This window comes from Borostomias antarcticus (genome assembly GCF_949987555.1).
Source record: "Borostomias antarcticus genome assembly, chromosome: 19".
NCBI lineage: Eukaryota > Metazoa > Chordata > Actinopteri > Stomiiformes > Stomiidae > Borostomias > Borostomias antarcticus.
Window position 1 is genome coordinate 13,646,319 of NC_140252.1, and position 24,268 is coordinate 13,670,586.

Sequence of the window (24,268 nt, forward strand, 5' to 3'; positions counted from 1 at the left end):
ACAACCCCAAGCCCTGACCTTGCTACTGATACTGCCAGGTTCAAACACAACAGCCAAGATTATTTTAACCAGTTTACAAATTAAATCTGATTGTATCATAACTGTCTGTTTGGAAAGTCAAACGTGTTTTTTTGTTTCTTCTAAAAACATAACATCATCTGTCATGAATTTCTCCCTGGATTTTCATGTCTTTTTCCAACCAAGAAAGAACACATCATGTACTGAAGCCCTTGATACTGTGAAACGTAATATGTTATCGAACCCTATATGTATTAGGTTCTATATATAACATTATTCAATATGTAAATATTGTAAAATATAATAAATAAAAAATAACTTGTTAGTAAAAAATGTCTTGCTGTTTCATTTTCCTTGATGGAGTAATTAAGATGAGGCAATGAGTTTATCAACCCTGTGGCATAGTGCTGAGTGATATGGCCCGGGCCCATTTGCTTTTACAGTAAATCTACCCAGCAGGAATCCTGACGTTGGCATCCCTCTGCAGCTGTGTGCATATTTCTCTGAGAGCTCATATGTCATGTGATTGCTGGCTAAGTCTCTATTCAAAACTATTACACAGTGTCATTATGAAATATGACCATATTAGTACCTCTAGGTAGAATAATCTTCCAAGACCATTTTTATCATGCTTTTGAGATCAGTTTTCCACTGCGTGACTCACCATGCACAAAATGGAATCCGCTCAACCAAAGGCATGCACAACGCCAAGATGCTATGATGTTATCTAAAGGATCCTGCTCAGACATGATCGCATGATCGAACCATCAATGCTTCAATCCCAACAAGTTGCCGTTTATTCTAATAGTGTAGTGTACCGCCCATTTGAAAGACATATTCAATATGTAAATATTAAATACTTGAGAGTATTCTAAATGACTTTCCTTATAGTCAGCTCTGCAGAAAGCTGTAGGCAGGACCTGTGGTCTCGCCAACATGGTCAGGTTGAGCTGTTACACACATCCACAGACATGCTTCTGCTCTGATGATGATAAAGCAACTTCCTCTGAAGCATCAGATAAAAGCGACAGTCTTAAAGCAAAGCTAGCACCCTCGTCAACCACTCTCGTTGCACACCGGTATACACACAAGATCCACCGACACTGGGACTGGACCTGATTCATGTTCTTCATGGAGTTGGAGGGTTCGGTGAACGGCAGCATGGGCAATCCTTATGTGGACGACTGCAAGACGGGGAACCAAGTGATCTACAAGACCCTCTCCTACCTGATGGTAGCTGAGTTCGTCCTGGCCCTACCACTCAACCTCTCTGTCCTCTACATATTCCTCTTCAGGTACTGTAGTCACCGTGTATCCAGCTACCAAGTTCGCTAGAGAGTCACTACAATTTTGTCTTTTATTAAGTAAAAAAAACAACAACACACTAATAGGTACTAGTTAAAGTAACAAAATACTTAATATTTCCCCATTGTTTTCTGTCTATTCTTCAACTTCGGTTCTTTTCAGTTTGTGTGTTTTTGGTCCTCCCAGGTTCAAGTTCTGGAAGACCAACAGTGTGTTCTTCTTCAACATGGTGGTAGCAGACCTCTTGCTGCTGGTCTGTCTGCCGTTCAAGGCCAACCATTACCAGAACGGGCTGCGGCGCAGCGAGGACAAGGCCACGTGCAAGGCCATGCTCTTTATGCTCTTCCTCAACCGGGGAGCCAGCATCGCCTTCCTCACCGTCATCTCCGTCGACCGCTACTTCAATGTGGTGCGCCCTGGGAGGAAGAACCTCACCCGGGCCCTGAAGAAGTCCCCCCACATCTCCGTCCTGATCTGGCTGCTGCTCCTGCCCCTGACCGTCCCCACCATGCTGCAGGCCTTCGAGTGCTGCAACAGCCACGGACGGGCGGAGGAGACCCACAACAACAACATAGTGGACAGCCTGAGGGAGGTGGTATTCTTCACCCAGATCCTGGTGCCCTTCCTGGTGCTGCTCTATTGCACCGTGTGCATCGTCAACCGCCTGAAGAGGAAGACGGTGGGCGACAAGACCAAGCTGAGGAGGGCCGTGTTCCTGGTGTCCTCCGTCATGGTCGTGTTCTCTGTCTGCTTCCTGCCGTGCGCACTGGCCAGGATGGTGCTGCTGGCGGTCAGGGTGCAGGATCTGGCGCGGGCCGAGGTGGTGGTCGTGCAGGTCTACGACAGCCTCATGGTCCTCTCCTACATAGACTGCCTGCTGGACCCCTTGGTCTACGTCTTCTGTTACACCGGGTTCAAGGACGCCTACGTGTCCTGCTTCTGTCCCTCTCGGCTGCTGAGGAGGATGTCCACTAGCTACTGGAACACCGAGACGCGTACCTCTGGGCCTGAGTATGAGCATGATACTGTAGGTTTATAGAGCTGCCAAACTATATTGTTTTTAGGTGACTGCTTCTTTCTGTTACGCAACAGACAGGTGAGATAACTGATAGTTTTATTGTGAGGTTGGGTGAGCCAAACTACTGTATGGCAGCGACACAAGAATAAACGTTTTTTTTAAACTTTACTACCCCGGAGATTGAGTGCCTTGGTTTTTCCATAGGGCTATTTTTAGCCTACTCTCTTGCTGGCAGTTTTATTGTGCTTGTTGTAAAATAAAATACAAAGATATGAATAATGCTTATAGTCTGTAATGTGACATCAAAACAATCTGAGTCTGGTCTGGATAGCTTATAGTAGTGTTGCATGTCTAGTAGTGTTGCATGTCTAGTAGTGTTGCATGTCTAGTGTTGCATGTCTAGTGTTGCATGTCTAGTGTTGCATGTCTAGTGTTGCATGTGTACAGGGTAGTAGTGATGTGTGTAGTAGTGTTACATGTGTAGTAGTCTGACTCAATGGATGTAGGTTTTGGCAATAAACCTTGTCATTCGTTGTCACACTGCCCAATCAGTGGCGAGACTGGCGACGCAAATTAATCTGATTCGATCCAGACTATTTTGCAAGAGTACTGTCGCTGCGTCCAGGGCTGGCTCCGCCCAAGACGACTGTGATTGGTTTAAAGAAATAATGCGTTCCCCCCTATTGCAGAATGAGCCCAGCCAGACCTGTCTCCGGCGCTGGCACAGCGTAAACGAAGTGTGGAGATAGGTCTGGCAATGAGAGACTACATGTGTAGTAGTAGTGCATGTGTACAGGGTAGAAGTGATGCGTGTAGTAGTGTTGCATGTTTAGTAGTGTTGCATGCGTAGTAGTGGTGCATGTGTACAGGGTAGTAGTGATGTGTGTAGTAGTGTTGCATGTTTAGTAGTGTTGCATGTGTAGTAGTGGTGCATGTGTACAGGGTAGTAGTGATGTGTGTAGTAGTGTAGCATGTGTAGTAGTGGTGCATGTGTACAGGGTAGTAGTGATGTGTGTAGTAGTGTAGCATGTGTAGTAGTGGTGCATGTGTAAAGGGGAGTAGTGATGTGTGTAGTAGTGTAGCATGTGTAGTAGTGGTGCATGTGTACAGGGTAGTAGTGATGTGTGTAGTAGTGTAGCATGTATAGTAGCCTAGTGTTGGATATGTACAGGGTAGTAGTGTGTAGTAGTGTTGCATGTTTAGTAGTGTTGCATGTGTACAGAGTAGTAGTGATGTAGAAGTGTTTCATGTGTAGTAGTTTTGGATGTGTACAGGGTAGTGGTGATGTGTGTAGTAGTGTTGCATGTGTAGTAGTGTAGCATGTCTAGTAGTGTTGCATGTGTACAGAGTAGTAGTGATGTGTGTGTAGAAGTGTTGCATGTGTAGTAGTTTTGGATGTGTACAGGGTAGTAGTGATGTGTGTAGTAGTGTTGCATGTATCATGTGTAGTAGTGGTGCATGTGTACAGAGTAGTAGTGATGTGTGTGTAGAAGTGTTGCATGTGTAGTAGTTTTGGATGTGTACAGGGTAGTAGTGATGTGTGTAGTAGTGTTGCATGTATCATGTGTAGTAGTGGTGCATGTGTACAGGGTAGTAGTGATGATGTGTGTAGAAGTGTTGCATGTGTAGTAGTTTTGGATGTGTACTGGGTAGTAGTGTTGCATGTAGCATGTGTAGTAGTGTAGCATGTGTAGTAGTGGTGCATGTGTACAGGGTAGTAGTGATGTGTGTCTAGTAATGCGGCATGTGTAGTAGTGATATGTATGTAATGGTGATTTCTGTTTAGTCATTTTTTAACTACATTTTTAACTCTGTCATGTTGAAAATGTGGAACTCTTTCCAAGTGTTTTTGTATTATTGCATAATTCCACTCATGCGCACATATGACACAAAAAAAAACAACTCTACATTCACTATACTGATGTATATAGATTATTTCCATGTGAGTTAAGAGTTAAATATAATATCAAACAGCCCCATTTCACCACCTAATATCTGCGTACTTGTACCTGGGCACAAGAGATGTGTGCAGACTGAATATACCCACGGTATCTTCTCACTCAGCTGTAGCACCATAGCATCAACATGTCGTGGTAAAAATCAGTTACCAGCCCATGTGTTTGTGCAGAGTGAACATCCCAGATGAATTCCTTCTCATTGTGTATTGATCTCATTGTTTAGTGCAACCTGTTGTAATACAAGCCTGTGTTTATCAACCTCCCCAGAAAAACCAGTTAGACCTGAAGTCAGCAGAGTCAGACTAGGGTTCAGCTGAAGACAATCTGAACTGCTTTGAAAATCCTAAAAGGCAGCCTCCTTTATCTCAGAATCAGGGCTAAGCAGGTTTGAAGCAGAGAGGAATGCTTCTCTCACAGATCTAAAACCAACCATGGGAAAATCTCCAGAAATGGAATTTCAGAGAATCACTCGGTTGAAGACTGTTTACATCAAATTATAATTTAAAACAAAAGGAAGTACTGTATTTTTGAACTTTGCATCAACAAACAAGGGACCGCTTCCTGCATATAAAATACATAACTAGTTTCTAGTGTGTTCCTTTCTCACTCCGCACACATGCAATTCTATTGGGCAAGTGTTGCCCAAAAAAAAGGGAAAATTCAAAATGATCATTTTAAAAGCTCTAGAGGAGGGGTGTCAAACTCAAATACACAGTGGCCCAAAATGTAAAACTTGAACAAAGTCACGGGCCAACATTGAACAAATGAAAATTTTAATATGGACCCAAACAAGTTTTGCTTTAACATTGAATATGCACTTATCACTTTCGCTTTTGGTGCGCATCAATGGTGTGCACTAACATATGTGAATACGCCCTCAGACACAAGTGTTGGTGCTCCATCTGCTCAGTAGAGAAGCTTGTAAAACCCTGACTGTCCTACAGCCAGGCAGACAGACAGACAGCCGGCATGCAGACAGACAGCCAGGCAGACAGGCAGGCAGACAGGCCGGCAAGAAGGCAGACAGGATTGAATGAACAGGAACAGAGCAAACACAGCGGCCGGCTAGGTCAACACAGGTGGCTCTATCACAGTGAGACGTTACATAACGTAAAGCTTCTGTTTTCTGCCTTTCTTTTCGCCATTTTTAAGAAGGGGTAACACGGTTACAGTTGTAGTATGAGATTGCTATGACTACTGTCACAGAAGAGAGGGCGTTTCTGGTTCCTGTCTTGATTGACGCGCCAAAACAACAGCAGAGCATTATGGGATTTGTAGTATTAGCGGTAAATGCGCTGTATAATACTGGCGGGCCAGCTCTAGTAGTCATTTGGTATTGTCTCATTGTTCATTTACAACACTCTCTAGAGCAGGGGTGTCAAACTCTGGCCCGCGGGCCAAATTTGGCCCGCAGTGTAATTATATTTGGCCCGCGGGCCAGAGTTTGACACCCCTGCTCTAGAGAGTGTTGTAAATGAACACAGGCTATACTGTACACACAGTAGTGAATCATATCAAGCATTTGTTTTTAGCAATGTGTGTTATTAAGTACACAGTATCTGCCCCTCCCTATATACAATAAATAAATACATAAATAAACTCCTCTGGCAGTAAGAGGAGTCTTCAAGTCTCATCACAGACCACCTCCCTTCTGAGACCACCCCCCTGACAGATCAGCTCAGAGTTTACCAGTGCACATATTCCCCAGTCTGCAGGCAGTACCCACCTGGTACCAGGAGAGAGCAGACTGGTGTTACCCACCTGATACCAGGTGAGAGAGCAGTTACCCACCTGGTACCAGGACAGAGCAGACTGGTGTTACCCACCTGGTACCAGGGGAGAGAGCAGTTACCCACCTGGTACCAGGAGAGAGAGGAGGAGAGAGAGCTGTTACCCACCTGGTACCAGGAGAGAGAGCAGGCTGGAGTTCTCCTGAAGGAACCTGTGGAGTTGCTCTACCTGCTGCTGGGACAGCTGGTCCTGGGAGCAAGGACACACACACAAACACACACACACACACACACACATCACTATTACACACTCATCTCCACTACACACACTACACACACCAACACAACACAGACATTACCACTACACACACACACACATCACTACACACATCTCCACCACACACACACACACACACACACACACACACACACACACACACACACACACACACACACACACACACACACACACACGCATGCACACATCACTAGCCACCAGTAGCTTCTTCTTCCGGCTTTCGTTCAGAGCAGACGCCTTTGTTGCTTGCTCCTGCTCTTGTATTCTCCCCTTACTTTGTAGTTCTTCTTTTTTCTGTGTATTTTCAAATCTAAACATGGAATTGATAAGCTGGTCTCTCAACGCAATCGACAAAATCTTTTCAACACGAAACTCAGGAGCGGGGGAACCTATGTGCCCAGACGGGACGCCGCGGGCTACACCAAGGACGCGTGGGACAAGTGGCAGGTTCTGTGCCTTGCGCTCCTTTCCATAGAGGACATTGAAGACATTTACCTATTTGCCTTAATGATAACAGGACATCTGCTCCTCGGACTGAGCATTGCCCTGGTCTATCGAAGAATTGGGAAGACGGCAGCCACTCTAGCCCAAAGGGTGCACGTCATGCTAACGGAGCTGGGCAGAGCAGTGAGTAATCTACCTGTGGTGATTTCTGAACTGAACCGTAAGATTGATACCCTGTTGGAGAAACTCATGGCTATGCAAGGCGACGTGGCAGAGCTGAGGACCAGGCTCAATAAAGAGAAGCGTTACAGAGAGGAATGACCATTGGAATCTGTTGCTCTTCTCCCTAACCCAAACATCTAATCAACTTTCTGGCTCCCACCCGCCTGAAGATTCACAGGCTAAAGAGGCGCTGCACCCCCCCCCTCCTCCCTTCCCTCCCCATGGACTCCTGTTGACTTTTGGTCTTGAGGCTGATCGAGGACGTCTCCATAGCAACCTGCTGTTATCGCTAAGACATTCCGTCCGAGTCTCCTCAGCCAGAGGCCTTCAGGCATACACACACACACACACATGGACTGAACTCACGGACTCAGAAACACACACACACAAACACGCACATCCTCCCCCCCCTTTCCCTCTCATTGTAATTGCCTTGTACTGTATTTTGTATGTCGTAATTGTCGTATTGCATTTTGTATGTTGCTCTTTCTTCCTTTTTATCTGTTATTTGTTTTGTGAAGCGCTTTGTTAGGAAGCATGATGGCGGCGCTACGCCCGACAGCAGCCAGCCACTCTCCAATTCCTGGCGTTTCTTGTTAATCTGTTCGTTTGCAGTCCTTTGTTTTTGTTTGTCTCCCTTTGTACCTGGGCTGCGCCTCGGGCTGATGCAACAGTTGGTTGGGGGGCACATTATAAATAAAAATAACATAACATAACATAACATCACTACTACACACACATCACTACTACTACACACACATCAACACAACACAGGCCTTACCAGTGCACACACACACATCACTACACACACACACACACACACACACACACACACACACACACACACACACACACACACACACACACACACACACATCTCCACTACTCACTCACACATACATTAGCACATAAGACATTACCACTACAGACATGCATCACTATACATACACATATCCCTGTTATACACACATACATCACCACTAGACACGCATCACTGCTAAACACACAATACTACTACTGCTACCACACACACACACACACACACACACATACACACACACATACACACACACACACACATACACACACACACACACATACACACACACACATATACACGTACACCTGGCTGCACTACACCTCACTGCCAAAGGCCTGCTAGATCAACATCAGAGAATCTCTTTAGTGCCGCCTACTGGTAGGAAAGAGCCTGTACAGTGGTAACACTGGCTGACCTGCTGCAGAGCTCTGAGGAGCAGGGTCTGGTGCAGAGCTGGCAGAGAGGAGCATCTGTCCGAGGCAGCGGCTTCCAGTGGTAGAGGGTCCCCAGGAGGGGCAGCAGGGCCGGGTGACTGGGCTGGGGAGAGGGGGCTGGGGCCTAACTCCCTGGGCTCTGGATTGGTTTCTTGGCTCTTCATGGTGCTGGTTCCTCCGGTGCTGCTGTTCGGGTCAGGAAGCATAGCAGCATCCGACGGGTCCGGTTCTGCCCACCTCGTCTCCTCCCCCTTGTCCCGTCTGGCCTCGAGATCAGCGGCCGTGTCCAGGACTGACAACCATTTCCTTTGGCAGCTCGGCTTGTCCATGGAAATCTCAGCTGACATTATCACAACGCTGCTCGGGGATGTCTCACACAATACAGGTCCACCTCACCATCAGGTTACATGCTGCTGTAGTGTGGTCTCACCTGGAGAGAGAAATGGAACATTATTATCCGCATAGCTAAATGTTATTGTAGACCTGCACATGAGTTTCATTCATAGAAGGGTATATATTGTATTGAAATAATATAGCCCAATAATAACAATTTCTACACAGTAGCCTACTAATAAGCTTTTACAATACTGTGAACCCACCAATTATAACTTTTATAAACTCTACAAAACACTTACCATTTTGTTTCTGTTCCTCCCTCGGCATGCGACTAGTGGTAACAGCCTAATGTTTTATCCGTCGCCACTGGCTACAGTTAGGCTACCGTAAACATCAAGCGCAAACAGATATCGTTTTAATTGCCAATAATTAGCCTACACAAACAAAGTATAGCGGACTGTACTAAATCCACCAAAAATAGGTGAATTATAGCCTAATATTGGGCTAGAATACACCTGTGTGAAGGCGCCCCTTTAAATGGAGCTGCTCTTCACAGGCTGGAGCGTTGACCTACATCTTTTGCCTATGGCGCCACTATCGTCACCTTCAGCGGCAAACTGTCCCAATCTCCTCACACCGGTATCATACTGGCAGCTGTGAATCTTCCTGACAGATATAGAAGTCAGTTGAGCTCTTCAAATCGTCAGAGACATTTTCAAAATGTCATCCTAAACTATCTAGCCTAGCCTACTTTCTTTTAGACCCCCCCTGTATCGAGGGACACAAAACACAAAAACTGGAATAGGCCTACTCACAGGACTCTAGGATTCAGGAAATGTATAATATAGGCTACCCATATTATTTCATTGTGAGAGGTAATTGAATGTGAGCCTTACGTTAAAAGGGCTAGGCTAATTAGACCAAAGCCAGTTGGGTATACATGTGTATCATAAACAATATTATAAATAACACTGGCATTCGCATATGCTTAGTCAATGATATTTAATCCCATATACAGAATAAAAATATGTGAAGGATACATTGTTATCAAGCTCTGTGTGTAGCCTACAGAACCACACTGTTTTTTTTTGTGTTTTTTTTCAGAACCACACTGTTTCACTCATCAAACTGCTCGTCTCTCTCGTCATCTGACTCCCAAGTTCAAAGTCAGGTTCTGGATCATCCTGCAGTTTTTGGGTGCGTTAAAACCACTTAACGGTCATGGCTCTAACCGAGCGCTGAGTTGCTAGGAGACGAGAACTTTTCACCTGTTCATGTGTGATTAGCGAGCAGCGTCCCAACGATTCCCGAGCCAAAATGCGCCTCTTGTTGTTTTTTTCTCAGGTGATGATGATTATGACGTGGTGTTTGGCTCAAACAGATCATAGTTCAAAACTGCTCACTTATGCTCTGAGCAGATCAGTCTGAGCGTAACTGAGCAACCCGTTAAGTGAATTCTTATCACTGATCGCTCACTGAGCGCTCAGCTACTTAACGCATCCTTTGCTTAGGCTACTGCAGGTCTGTAACCTGCACATGCCGGTCCATTTGACCAGCTCTTCTGCACCAAAAGGGGAGAAGTTGAGTCCAGCCAGCTTCAAGCATAGCAAAATATATATAAAATGCATTATGCATAGCAATATATATAATAAAATAAAAAGCCTAATGGTGCTTAAGAGCAACGCTCATCTCTTGTCATCAGCTGGTTACTGTGACACAGCTACCACTCAGGAATGGGTATCATACCAACATTAGGCCTAGAGCCATGTCTGTATATCATCTACAGACATGGATCTTTTCAAAAATGATAAGTAAGATTTGCCACCTTGAGTGGTAGGCTACCGACAAAATTTTGGCATGGCCCATGGACTAAACTGAACAGGGGAGTGTGCGGTTCTTCACCGAGGTGAAGATGGTTTCAAGTTAGATATTCGACAGACATTCACTCCGGATTCAGCGGCTTCACCCCAATGTTGGCAGTCGACGGCTCAGGGGTTTAGGGGCCGTCAATAAATTACTGTTTGAATGAAAAAAACATTGTTATTTTCAATACCTTTGTGGTGACTTGCCCATATTAGTTAAATTTATGATTAAAAGAAAAATAAGTGCAGTGTTTTTAATAGCTTCCATGTATGTGACCCAGTGACTGCAAATTAATACCGAATTGTATTACAGTACTACAATGATCAAATAGGTCACTTTTTCTTCACCCTGGTTCGCATGTCAAAGTTGACCTCTTATTTGGATAAGCTAAAAGTAAAGGGGCTGTTTTTTGTTTGCAGTGGAGGACACTGGTCTGCTATCGCTGATCATTAACTACTCATATTGATTTAAGGCAGATTTAGACAACACGCTCACATACCTGTCAGCATTAGTATAACACATAAAACATGCATAGGCTACTTTTAAAAAGTTTATGAATCCATTAAGCTTTTAGTTCTAGTCACTCAAACCTATTGTACAATATATCTTTATTTCAATCAGAGTGTTAATACATAGGCTATACATTGATTAGAAGACTGAGATGCTATTTGTTTAAAAGAAGCTAAGGTCATGAGGAAATCCCACAATCAGTAGTCAGGGGAGAGGAGCAGTATGGGCTGCATCTCAATAGTCTGAAGTTGCTTCCTCTCCGCGTACTCTCACCTCCTCCATCAGTCTGATCTCAGAGCACAAGACAGTAGAAACTCAGCCGAGGTGTGTAGCAGGTCACCTGTTCCAGTACTATTGAAGAGAAGGAAAATAGGAGAGGATGCCCCCTTAGACTATTTGTACACAGCCGTGAGTCCCCAGTCCCCCAGTGGACAAACATGGTTTTTGACCTGTGCTCCTGTCCTCGCTGGGCCAATGATTGATGGATGAGTAAAATGCATCATATTTGTCTTCCTGACATGGGGAAAAAAGGCCAAAGCACAGCCTGTCAGTAAGCCTGACAGCAGCTGCTAGTCAGTGGCCATCATGGACCTGAACAGAGCAGCTTTGCTACTCACCCTCCTCGCTTCAGGTAAGAAACTCCTGCTATGATCCTGAAGACAGATCTGTCTCAACAGGCCATTCAGATTACTAATTAGGTATAATTCTGAAGTTACTGGATTATTATTACTGCTATCAGAATCTGTTCCGTGATATCAAGGGAGTTAGCTCTCATGAAATCCATTGGATAAAAGTTAGTTGTATGTGTGTAGCATATGATATGGTGTAATGGCGATTTAGCTTAGTTCTGGTTCTGGATATTTATCGGGGGGATAATTTGACACCAATAAAAAAATAAAATAAAAAAAGATTTCCAGACATCCGCAATCATTGTAATTGAGGGAAACCTCAGTGCTTCACAAGTGTAATGTGTCATGTTTGAAATGAAATGAAATCAAACCTGAGTCTATTCAAGGGCATATGTTAATGTACCTTCATTGAGCTTTAGACCTCCCTGGACCATATCTCACTGTATATATTTGTTTTCAAACCTAGCCTAGAGGTCTGCTGTACTGCTTGTCCCCTTTGACTCATCTCTGTCAATAGTTCCCTTTGACTCATCTCTGTCAATAAAGTCTTATGTTGCAACCAGGCCCATCAGTCAGAGGTACTGTGTGCTACCAGTAGGTCTCCAGCGGCTCTAAGAGCCTCTGTTCCTCAGCCCCACATTACCTCACCCTGCTAACCTGCATCACAGTAGAGGTGCTATGGGCACACGCGAGGCCTGGGGATGTACTGTAACAATCAAATGTTATTTTTAAATGGTGTGCACAGCTCACTCTGACCACCTCACATGTGTGAAGCAGACGAGTCTATCCAGGTAGTCGTAGAGGCTCTCACCTATATACTCAGTTAACTGGAAAAAGAAAAACTAATCTCTGTGTGAATATGTGCAGATGTGGCTCTGCTGCAGTATGTGGGACCCTAAACTACATTTCTGGTGACCTTGTGGGATGAGAGATGCTTCCAGGACAATTTTGAGCTAATTTACTGCAAAATGAATTTTGTACCTGAATCAGATGTTATCAATTTGGTTGGAAACATCACATTTGGGATGTACAATGCTCAGGGGGCTCACTAGTCTCGGGCAGCCATACTTTGGAGATCTCCACCTCCGAAAGCCTGGAGACATCTGCATTGAAAACCGTTGCTCGAACAGCGCCAAAACCGATGCTACCAATCAGATGTTCATCATCCAATCAGATCAGATTATGTCCTTCAAAAACACTGGAGTGGAGAAGGAAAACAAAACGAAAAACATTTACCGCCCCTTTAGGAAGGACCACCCTAAAGACGTTGGATTGGTTCTGCAATGCAGTTTCTTTTTCAATCTGTCACATAGTTTCCACTCACTTTTAGCAACAAAACCTTGCTGAATGTCTTCAGTCTCTAGTTGAGCACAGCGTTTAGAGACTGACTCGTGAGTCTATGGGCTCGCTGCAGCCGCGGGGCCCCATGCAAAGAACTTGACCTTCGTGTAGGCAGATCCAGTACTTTATTAACATTGTCTTGTATCTGATTCCAGCCAGTGCAGATATCCTGGATGACTATGCTAAGACAGACGGGGCTTGGATCCTGTCCCTGGTCAAGAGGCAGTATACCGTACGCACAGTGCTGGAGTGTGCCATCAAATGTAACCTAGAGACAGAGTTCACCTGCAGGTATGCGAGACTTGACCCCTGACCCACCAGTCACTCTAGTTTGATGATGTCTTGGTTGTGCTAAATGCCCATGTGTTTGTTTTCTGTTTGTATGTGTGTGTGTGTGTGTGTGTGTGTGTGTGTGTGTGTGTGTGTGTCCACAGGTCTTTTATGCATGTTGAAAAGGACCAGGAGTGCTGGACAATACCGGCCAACAGAAAGACAGAGGACACTCTGAGGAGATCCAGCACATCTCTGTACGAAAACAAACGTAGGTCCTCTTCATGTCTCAGAACTAAGCTCCTCTGTCCCAAACATGAGTATTCTCAAGTCTCCCAACTAAAGCCATCAAGTATGAACTCCAATGGTTCCTTGAGTGGTCACTGACAACTTGCATTTGAAATCTGCAGGGGGGCTAAGAACCATTGCAAGACATATCACCATTTATCTTCTTTCTTATGGCTGTTTACGATTCACTCTGAATTCCGGACTCATCCGACTAGGATAGAAACTCCTTGGTCAGACTCTTCCCAGAATCCACTGCATGTACTTGGCTTCAATGATTTTCCCATTTGTAGGGGTTTGGTTCTCATCATATCTGCAATCTAAATCCCTGTCTATCTACTGTTCGTCCTCAAATCAATGATCTAACCTAAGCCCCTGGGTCTGTGTCCCAGCCAAAGGAGACTCTAAGATCTCCCTCTATGGTTTGTTGGCAGATTACTTGTGTTACCAGGTGAATATAAACCGACACAAGATACAAAATTGTGTTGATGATTATTTCTTCAGTGATAGATGATTGAATAGTTCTTTGGAATGTTCTTCTGTAAAGGTACTTTAAATAGAGTAACACTATTGCTCGACTTTCTGAACTATTCTGGTAACTGACTTCTTAGCACTGACCACTTAAACACTTCTTGAAGTGCTTGAAATCAAAGGTATTTGTATGATTCAATACAGTTGGATAGAATGCACAAATAACAGTAATGGCTTGGATTATAAAGAAAAAAGATAGAAAAACGACGGCATTTTTTTTTTTTTTACATATCTATGTTTAAGAAAATGAAATTACATTACCCATGAAAACAAATACTACAGGTACTAATATGCAAATAACTGGTGCACACATGGAACAGGATACTGTAATTATCCCAGCACTAGTCTCAACACTGAGTTCTTTCACTGATACACTACGTAAACTACGTTAACTACGTTACTGCATGCTGCAGATCTCTCTATAGGTCTGGGACACTTCATGCAAAAATCTGGTGTTTAAATCCTGGCAATTCATTTTAAGGTATAGTGATACTGTCTAACCCTGGTGAGTACTCTACTCACCAGGGTTAGACAGTATCACTATACCTTAAAGCAGCCCAAAGTAGTATAATTAATTAAGCATTTAATGCTTCCTTCTCTTCATAATCCTTGATCGTAACAAACTACACTAGGCCTACCTGACTATACTATGTCTGGGGCGGCTGTACTGTAGCTCAGAAGGTAGAGCGGGTCGTCCAATGATCATAGGGTAGGCAGTTTGAAGGCTCCTCCTGATTACATGTCGAAATGTCCTTGGGCAAGACACTGAACCCCAAATTGCTCCCAATGAGCAAGCTAGCACCTTGCATGGAAGCTGCTGCCATTGGTGTGTGAATGTGTGTATGAATGAATGAATGAGAGGCCCTTATTGTAAAGCGCTTTGGATAAAAGCGCTATATAAGTGCAGTCCATTTACCATTATCATTTATCAAGTCTGTGTGTGTTTCTCTCTCTCTCTCTGCAGGCTACCTGTTAGAGTGTGTGAATGGCATCGGCTCTGACTACAGGGGTACCAAGGCCAAGACCAAGTCTGTGAGGACCTGTCAACGCTGGACATCAGGATACCCTCACAAACCTAAGTAGGCCTCCCTACAAGCCAACTCACCCTGTCTCATTGCTCTGTGTGCCTGCTTGCAATATCAGAAGATATTCACTGTATTGCCTGTTTATCTTATCTTTTGTCTTTGGCCTACTCTTACATTCATAATTTCTCCTGCTTTGTCTTCTTCTCCATCACGTGCAGCATCACGCCCGAGAAATACCCCAAAGCCGACCTGGAGTCTAACTTCTGTAGGAACCCAGATAATGACCGTGACGGCCCCTGGTGCTACACCATGGACCCTGATAAACGATGGGAGACCTGCAACGTCCAGGACTGCACTGGTAACACCTGCAGCACTTGCTCAGGAAACACTATCAAACATTACTGGGTCAATACCTACTGTATTAGGTCTATGTAATTGACCCAGCTCTGATATTAATAGCCTACTAAATACATTCTTAATAGCAAATCATTCATGGGTCCAAATAATTCCATGCCAAAGTTGTGATATTACCATGTGCAATTCACTTCACTTTCACATACTGTGTGCTTTCTACAGTAGATCAAAGCTGTCTATCATAGCATGGTGTGTGAGTGTATGTTTCTGTCCTCCAGAGGACTGTATCTACTGCAGTGGGGAGGACTACAGAGGGAATATCTCCACTACAGAGGGCGGTTACACCTGCCAGCGCTGGGGCGTACAGGAACCCCACAACCATGGATACAGCCCATCAGCGTACGACACACACACACACACACACACACACACACACACACACACACACACACACACACACACACTGTAGTGGAAATAAATCTGATTGAAAGTAAAAGGATTTGCCAAGGTTCGCTCAAAGAGATTAAAGGACAATGCTCGTTTTTGACAACCTGGACCTTATTTACGACATATTATAAGACGTTTGACTCACCTGTGATCACTTTGGTGTAGTTCGGAGGCATGTAGAAGAAATTTAAAATCCAGCGCGAGCCAGTATATCCATGTAATGGCGGTGGTGGGGGCACTGAGAATGCAGTTTCTAAAAATCTATTTTCTGCCGCGAAACGGTTGTTTTCATCAATCTGTCTTGATGAATCGCTAGTTGTGCTTACATAGAGAGCATAGGCCTGTTGTGGTATTTCACATGCCTCTGTATTATGATCTTTAGAAACGTCTTTAGACACGAAATAGCTTCCTCACTTGCTCCAGCACGCATGCGCACAGCGTGCTGGAGCATCATTGCGCGCTGTGCGCATTAGTGCTGGAGCAAGTGAGGAAGCTATTTCGTTTCGAAAGACGTTTCGAAAGATCATGGCATGTGAAAACCACAACAGTTATGCTCTATGTAAGCACAACTAGCGATTCATCAAGACACATTGATGAAAACAACCGTTTCGCGGCAGAAAATAGATTTTTAGAAGCTGCATTCTCGTTGCCCCCACCACCGCCATTACATGGATATACTGGCTTGCGCTGGATTTTAAATTTCTTCTACAGGCCTCCGAACTACACCAAAGTGATCTCGGTGAGTCAAACGTCTTATAATATGTCGTAAATAAGGTCCAGGTTGTCAAAAACGAGCATTGTCCTTTAAGTCTGATTTATTAAGAAAACATACGAGCGCAAGGACTTCAGGATAACGCACGAGTGGTTCATCCGACAGAAGTGAAACAGTCTGGTGTTGCGCAGTCTTATATTCAAGCAATACACGGATGTGACGCTTCCAGAGATTTGATTGGCTAACCCATTTGTACACATGATAATAAATGGCGGACATCATCAACAGTGGTCAAGAGTTCAGACACGTGATATTAGAAAGCGCGGTACATTTTGAATAGGTTTCAGGTAGGGACAATAGAACAATGGAAGGTCACTCTAGGCCAGACTGAAAGTCTGGGAGGTGTCCCCCCCTGGAGATGCCTTCCTGTTATAATGATAAAACAATGACAGGGGTGTTTGGAAATGCAAAAGGTAGGGGACAGGGGTGTTTAGAATAGCAAAAGGTAGGGGATGGCGAGGCCAGTTGTCTCTAAAAATTGAGGGCCAGTTGAGGCCAGTTGTCTCAAAAAATTCCATGACAGACACAGATTTCTAATACCTGCACCTGAATGACAATTAAAATATTGTACATGTCTTTTAATTCATCTTACTCTGTATGTATTATGTGTATATTTGTATTAGTGGTGTCGCGATATGGCACGTTAATTGTTGTATTAAAAATGAAAATACCAATATCATATAAATAATCCAGCCAGCTTTGAAAACCATAAAATGTACACCGCTACCTGTGAGCACAAAATGCATTTATGGGCGGAGGTCTGTGTTCCCCGAGCACCATTTCTAGTTTTAATATGCCCATACCCAGCAATTTAAGATGCTTTGAAGAGAAAACAAACATTGGAGCGAAATAAATGTAAAGATACATTTTAAGTGATCACATTTTTTTTTTTAATGATTGCTACAGCTAGGCTATTGCAATAATATAGTTATTGGGATATTTTTTGCAATGGTAATCATATTGTGAAAATGTGATATTGTGACAGCTTTAATGTGTATGTATTACATATCCAGTACACTCACCACATCCCTAGTCTCTCCGCTCTCTCTTCCTCGCTCTCTTGCTCTTTCAGTCTCCCAGAGAAATATCTGGAAGAGAACTTCTGCAGGAACCCAGACGGAGACCCTCGCCCCTGGTGCTTCACTACCAACCCCACCAAGCGCTGGGACTTCTGCTCCATCCCACGCTGTGGTGAGTCTGGACAACAGCTCCTCTCGACCCTCCCTGTCTCTCCTCTACTCTCTTCTCCCTGTCTCTCCTCTACTCTCTTCTCCCTGTCTCTCCTCTACTCTCTTCTCCCTGTCTCTCCTCTACTCTCTTCTCCCTGTCTCTCCTCTACTCTCTTCTCCCTGTCTCTCCTCTACTCTCTTCTCCCTGTCTCTCCTCTACTCTCTTCTCCCTGTTTCTCCTCTACTCTCTTCTCCCTGTCTCTCCTCTACTCTCTTCTCCCTGTCTCTCCTCTACCCTCTTCTCCCTGTCTCTCCTCTACTCTCTTCTCCCTGTCTCTCCTCTACTCTCTTCTCCCTGTCTCTCCTCTACTCTCTTCTCCCTGTCTCTCCTCTACTCTCTTCTCCCTGTCTCTCCTCTACTCTCTTCTCCCTGTCTGTCCTCGATACCTCCACTATCTCCTGAACCCATGGACTCTCTTGCCCCCCCTCCCCTTTTTTCCCCCCCATGATCCACCTTGGCCCTAGCATCTCACCCCTTTCAGCCTCCTTCTCTGTCAGTAGAGGACTTTCACAGCCTCCATAGTAAGTCTGACCTCCTCCACACCCCCAGCCGACGAACCCCCCACGGTGGCCGCAGAGCTCACTTGTATCACGGGAGATGGCGGCGCTTACAGAGGCACGGTTGCTGTGACAACCTCCGGTAAAACCTGCCAGATGTGGTCTAGCCAGGTGCCACAGAAACACAACCGCAGCCCTGAGAACTACCCCTGCAAGTATGAAACAAAAACACACACCTGAATCCGAATTTAGCCACTGAAAAGCTTGCATTTTGATGGGACAGGTGGGTGTGATTCCTACTAAAGAGTGAGATTAACCAATTCAGCTTGGTTGGTGTGTGTGTGTGTGTGTGTGTGTGTGTGTCTGCCAGAGGCCTGGACAAGAACTACTGCCGTAACCCAGACAATGAGCGCATGCCGTGGTGCTACACCACCGACCCAGAGACGCGCTGGGAGTACTGCAAGGTCCCCTCCTGTGGAGACGCACCTGGACCAGGTCCGGGACTGTGTCTGTGTGTGAAACTGTGTGTGTGTGTGTGTGTGTGTGTGTGTGTGTGTGTGTGTGTGTGTGTGTCTGTGTGTGTCTGTGTGTGTGTGTTGGCTAATGTTGTATGTATTTTTTCTGGTTGACCCTTTTCCTGTCCTGCCGTCTGGTAGATGAGCCGGTGATTCCCCCGGAGACAGAAGACTGCTACGAGGGCGACGGTACCACTTACCGGGGTGTGACATCAGAGACGGTGAGCGGGAAGAAGTGTCAGGCCTGGTCCTCCATGATGCCCCACCGCCACACTAAGACCCCCCAGAAGTTCCCCACCGCGTAAGACACACACACACACACACACACACACACACACACACACACACACACACAGTCTGTCTCCGTAGCACTGCTTGTGTTTCTAGTGTTGTGTATGTAATGGAATTATGAAATGAAAGGTAATTCCACCTTGTGACCTAGAGTTGTCTACTCAGTCTCTACTGCAGCAACAACATGTCATTGAATATCATAACAGGCTTTTCTTATGAGGAAATTAATCATTATTCCAAATCTTCTAGGGAGATATTACAGAACCCCATACAGAAAATACATTTTGGTTCCATGTGTATTCTCTCTTTCCCTGTCGCCTAGCGACCTGAGGAGGAACTTGTGCCGTAACCCAGACGGAGACCGCTCCCCCTGGTGCTACACTACTGACCCCACTGTTCGCTGGGAGTACTGCGGCGTGGAGCGCTGCTCCACCCGACCTGGAATGACCACACCGAAACCCAGATTACCTGGCGGGCTCACACCCACCACCACACAGTCCACTGCCGAGAAAGGCTGGTTTACTCATTAATTTGTTGATTTGATTCATTCATTCATTCATCCATTCAGTTGGTCTGTCGGTCGGTCAGTCAGTTATCACTTAGTCAACAATTCAGTCATTCATCCAGTCACAGTCTGTTACTCTACCCCACTAACCTATGGCTCAACCTACTCTATCTAAGGCCTAGTGTAGTGGTATAATCTGCTAACTGTTAGCCCGTACACTAGTAGGCCATGGAAGTGGAAACCTACCTGTCTCCTGTCGTGTGTGCAGCTAACCCTGGCTAGGGGACCGTGGTTGGAGGCGCTCACCGGAGGACCGTTGCGACGGTCCCTGCAGGAATCTGTCCTGAGGCGCGGTTCCTCGTAGGCGTCTGGGCTGGCTCCCTATCTGTGTATCTCAGTTTAGTCCGTTCAGGTTAAAAACAGGTGTACAATGGTTCAACAAGAGCTTGGGAAAGGTCCATAGACAATCTTCTGTATCCAGAGGTCTCTAGTTGCTTTCTTTAGCGTTCACCACAATGTGTCCTCAAGCTGTTCTCTGGCGTCTCCAGCTGGACTGATGTCTAGATGAGCTCCTAGCCACGGCCCTTCATATATCGTGTGACCTAGCTCCTCCCCGAAACCACTCCACAGATGCATACCTAACTAATCTTACAGTAAACAATATCACTACATTGTCCTAACTAACCTATCTTACTAAATAGGATATCGTAAAACAGTCAGTCAGTCAGTCAGTCAGTCAGTCAGTCAGTCAGTCAAAAAAAGATTCCATATAGAACCCATTTCAGGTCGGTAAGGTTCTATATAGAACCATTTTCAGGTTTTCCGAGGGTCCTTATATTATTACAGATGGTTCTATACACTGTATTATTACAAATGGTTCTGTACATACAGTATAGCACCCTTTATTAGAGTGTAAAGAAAGTTCTGCCTTTCTGTCTCCTTGCCTTCATGGTCTCCCCCTGCCATGCTTGCCTCTCCCCCTCCTCTCCTGTCTCTCCCCTGCTTCTCCTCTCTCCTTTGTCTCTCCCCCTCCTCTCCTGTCTCTCCCCTGCCTCTCCTCTGTCTCTCCTGTTTTTCGCCTGCCTCCCATGTTTTTCCCCTGCTCCCGTCTCTCCCACTGCCTCCCCTGTCTCTCCACTGTCTCTCCCATCTTTCCCCTGTCTCTCTGTCTCCTACCCTGCCTCCCATGTCACCCGCCTGCCTCCCCTGCCTCCCCCAGACTGTGTGGTGGGTAACGGGGCAACCTACCGAGGCTCCACCTCCATGACCATTGTGGGTGTGACCTGCCAGGCCTGGTCCTCCCAGACTCCCCACCAACACGGCTCCTTCACTCCCGAGACACACCCCGACAAGGGCCTGGAGTCCAACGTAGGTCACAAGACTCTCACAAGGATGAGACAGTGTTGAGTTTATCTACTAATGCCCATTCATGGACACAAAGCCTAGTCTGTAACTAAGAGACCTCTAAGACCTCTAAGAAATCTCTATTGACATATTTTTAGTGAAGGTTAATCCATGTCTGGGAAACCAGCCCAGTCAGAGTTTTTCCTTTGGTTAAGGACTCTTCTCTTCTCCTTTGTCAGAAATGCAGAAACCCAGACAGGGATGTGAACGGCCCCTGGTGCTACACCACCGACCGCAGCAAAAAGTGGGACTACTGCCAGATCCCCAGCTGTGGTAAGAGCCTAGGGACTAATGGATCGATTGATTGGTTGATCGATTGATTGATTGATTGATTTTATTTGACGAATTTCATCTTAAAATCAATACAGCTCTGTTTAAGCAAACTGAACAGCACCATACATTAAAACAAAAATGGTATAGTGAACTTAAGGAAATGCTTTGAAGAATAATAATAGTGAACTTTAAGCTGCAGTATGTAAGATTTTCTGAAGACTTTAAATATTGAAATATTTCTATATTTAAATATGATAAATCGAGAGTGATACATGATTGAGCGCCTCTGTGAAAACCACATCTTTGTAGACTGCTTATACGATAGTAATTATTATAGTTTGGTGTCTGTCTAGGCCATACATATAAGAATGTACAGTACTTTGATTTAGCTTGGGACACAATGTTTAATGATTAGACTTTTAGGTTTTAACGTCCTCCTGTCTGTCGTGACCAGGTGGGCTGAAGTGTGGCCAGCCCACTACCAAGCCCAAGAGGTGTTTTGGTCGGATCGTTGGAGGCTGCGTGTCCAAACCTCACTCTTGGCCCTGGCAGATCAGTTTACGAACGTAGGGCTGTCATTAACATGGATATAAAACATTTATACCATTATAAAACAATTAAAGTGACATTCAACGTGTTTAATAATAAATCTGTGTGTGTGTGTTCGGTGTGTGCTTGTCTGTATGTCTGTCTGCTTCTGTGTGTGTGTGTGTCCTCATTCAGCTTTTCAGGGACCCACTTTTGTGGAGGGACTCTGATCGCCCCCCAGTGGGTCGTGACAGCTGCCCACTGTCTAGAGAAGTGGGTTTGACTGTCATACTACAGTACTACTGTATAGACACTGTCTCCCTGTTATACTGTTATTGACACAATCTGACTGGCAGGCTGTTATACTACTATAGACACTGTGCCTTACAGGCTGTTATACTTCTATAGACACTGTTATACTACTATGGACACTGTCTTATTGGCAAGCTGTTATACTGTTATAAACACTATCTGACTGGCAGGCTGTTATACTTTTATAGACACTACAGACACTGTGTGACTGCCAGGCTGTTATACTATTATAAACACTGTCTGACTGGCTGGCTAGTATACTACTAATAGATTAGATTAGAAGCTTTATTGTCATCGTACAAGAAATACAACAACATTTAGTTTCGCAGCATCTCTCTCTCTCTCGAGACACTGTCTGCACTGTCTGCCTGACAGGCTGTTATACAGTACTGTACTGCTATAGGCACTGTCTGCCTGACAGGCTGTTATAGAGTACTGTACTGCTATAGGCACTGTCTGGAGAGATGTGTGAGACAGCTCCATCACTGCAGACAGCCTAGCTATGAAGACGCCACACAGGTGCCCGCTCTCTGCAGAGGCAGAATTTGTGGGGAAATACCTACAAAATATTGTGTGTGTGTGTGTGTGTGTCAGGTCGAAAAGGCCATCCTACTATAAGGTGATATTGGGAACTCATACTGAGCGTGCCAACGAGGCGTCCAAGCAGGAGAAGAGGTTGGAGAAACTGATACTGGGACCAAATGGAGGGGATATCGCACTGCTCAAACTAGAGACGTGAGTACACCTGTCGACCTGCCACCCTGCTGGTCTGGGTGTGGATGGGATGAACTCTAGAGTGAATGGGATGAACTCATTGACTGCTTTGTTTGAATAGTTTATCTGTGCCAATACGAAATTTGATAGCCAATGTTGCCAATGCAATATCCAGAGCAAACTATTTTGTGTGTGTGTGTGTGTGTGTTTACAGCCCTGCTCTCATAAATGACATGGTCATACCAGTCTGTCTCCCTGAGAAGGACTTTGTGGTTGCCAGTGGAACAGAATGCTATGTGACCGGCTGGGGTGAGACAAAAGGTACAGTACAACACAACACAGTCTTCAGAAAGGAGTGTGTGCCAGCAGGCGTTTACTGTACGCTTCTATCTGTATGAAAGTGTGCCTGCCTGTGACTGGCTGGGGAGATACGAGATACAGCACAGAACCATAGGATGTTTTTCTTACGAGAAGAAAAGCCATGAGCATGAATGTTTCCCATCTTCAAGTGTTTCTAAGACAGGACAGTCTTCAGCAGGGGAAGCTGAGTAAAGGCTCTGAGATGAAAGACATTCCTGCAGCGTTAATGCTGGAGGTCCTGCTGTATGAGAGCTGATGCTGGTTGGTTGTGCTGCAGGGACAGGAGGAGATGGCATCCTGAAGGAGGTGGGCTTCCCTGTGATAGAGAACAAGGTGTGCAACCGCCCCTCCTACCTGAACAACAGGGTGAAGGACCACGAGATGTGTGCCGGAAACATTGAGGGAGGATCAGACAGCTGCCAGGTACGATGATGATGCTATGAGGACGATTATAGTTGAAATTAGGATGATCATGTTGATGATTATCCTCCTATGATGAGAAAGATTATGGTGGTGATGATGATGATGAAGATGGTGACCCCCCCTGCCCCCCCCTCCCCCCAGGGTGACAGCGGAGGTCCTCTGGTGTGCTACGCCCAGAACACCTTTGTGCTGCAAGGCGTCACCTCCTGGGGGCTGGGCTGTGCTAACGCCATGAAGCCCGGTGTCTACACTCGCGTCTCCAAGTTCGTCGACTGGATAAACAAGACCATAAAGGAGAACTAACCCACCACCTCTCTCTATATAGTACCTTGTATCTGTATAGTACTCTGTTAACCTGCACCAACTCACCCTCCAACCCCCTCTACACACAATATAGCATCTAGTATTTGTGTAGTACTCTGTTAACCTGTACCAATAAAAACCTACCAATCCCCTCTACACACAGTATCTAGTATCTGTGTAGTACTCTACTAACCCTCCAACGCCATACAGTATCTGTATCCTAGTTGTCCCACCACCCATTGAAATCTTAGGGGAGGGAAATTAATTTGACTCCTGTACGTTAGTGTGTGTGTGTGTGTGTGT

At 45.3% G+C, this 24,268-nt stretch overlaps 3 protein-coding genes across 4 annotated transcripts in view; all 3 read left to right on the forward strand.

The window, feature by feature from the left end:
- Window positions 1-24,268, forward strand: part of trim67 (tripartite motif containing 67) — a gene marked incomplete at both ends in the record, with an annotated part of 298,614 nt that overhangs the window by 122,444 nt on the left and 151,902 nt on the right. The gene's annotated exons all lie outside the window — the stretch shown is intronic.
- LOC311321984 (12-(S)-hydroxy-5,8,10,14-eicosatetraenoic acid receptor-like) lies at window positions 1,141-7,092 on the forward strand (the record flags this gene model as incomplete). The annotated part of the gene is made up of 3 exons (XM_084453997.1): window positions 1,141-1,313; window positions 1,510-2,334; window positions 6,729-7,092. The coding sequence occupies 3 exons, from the start codon at window positions 1,141-1,143 to the stop codon at window positions 7,090-7,092; spliced, it is 1,362 nt and encodes a 453-aa protein (XP_084310123.1).
- On the forward strand, window positions 11,479-24,121 carry plg (plasminogen). 2 transcript variants are annotated; one of them, XM_084453749.1, is made up of 19 exons: window positions 11,479-11,587; window positions 13,082-13,217; window positions 13,361-13,467; window positions 14,977-15,091; window positions 15,256-15,395; window positions 15,670-15,790; window positions 17,683-17,801; window positions 18,390-18,552; window positions 18,708-18,832; window positions 18,994-19,153; window positions 19,466-19,656; window positions 20,868-21,016; window positions 21,232-21,325; window positions 21,780-21,891; window positions 22,049-22,126; window positions 22,760-22,900; window positions 23,094-23,200; window positions 23,517-23,662; window positions 23,804-24,121. In XM_084453749.1, exons 1-19 carry the CDS (start codon window positions 11,542-11,544, stop codon window positions 23,963-23,965), a joined length of 2,412 nt encoding a protein of 803 aa, XP_084309875.1. In that variant the 5' UTR covers window positions 11,479-11,541; the 3' UTR covers window positions 23,966-24,121. The 2 variants fall into 2 exon arrangements, with proteins under 2 accessions (XP_084309875.1, XP_084309876.1); XM_084453750.1 differs by having other exon boundaries at window positions 23,523-23,662.

What these genes read in the sequence shown, in the direction of transcription:
- plg (XM_084453749.1), top strand. Translation starts at nt 11,542, where the DNA reads ATGGACCTGAACAGAGCAGCTTTGCTACTCACCCTCCTCGCTTCAG. An exon ending in TGGAGACGCACCTGGACCAG is followed by an intron (nt 18,833 to 18,993) that starts GTCCGGGACTGT and finishes GCCGTCTGGTAG; the next exon opens with ATGAGCCGGTGATTCCCCCG. An exon ending in GCACTGCTCAAACTAGAGAC is followed by an intron (nt 22,901 to 23,093) that starts GTGAGTACACCT and finishes GTGTGTTTACAG; the next exon opens with CCCTGCTCTCATAAATGACA.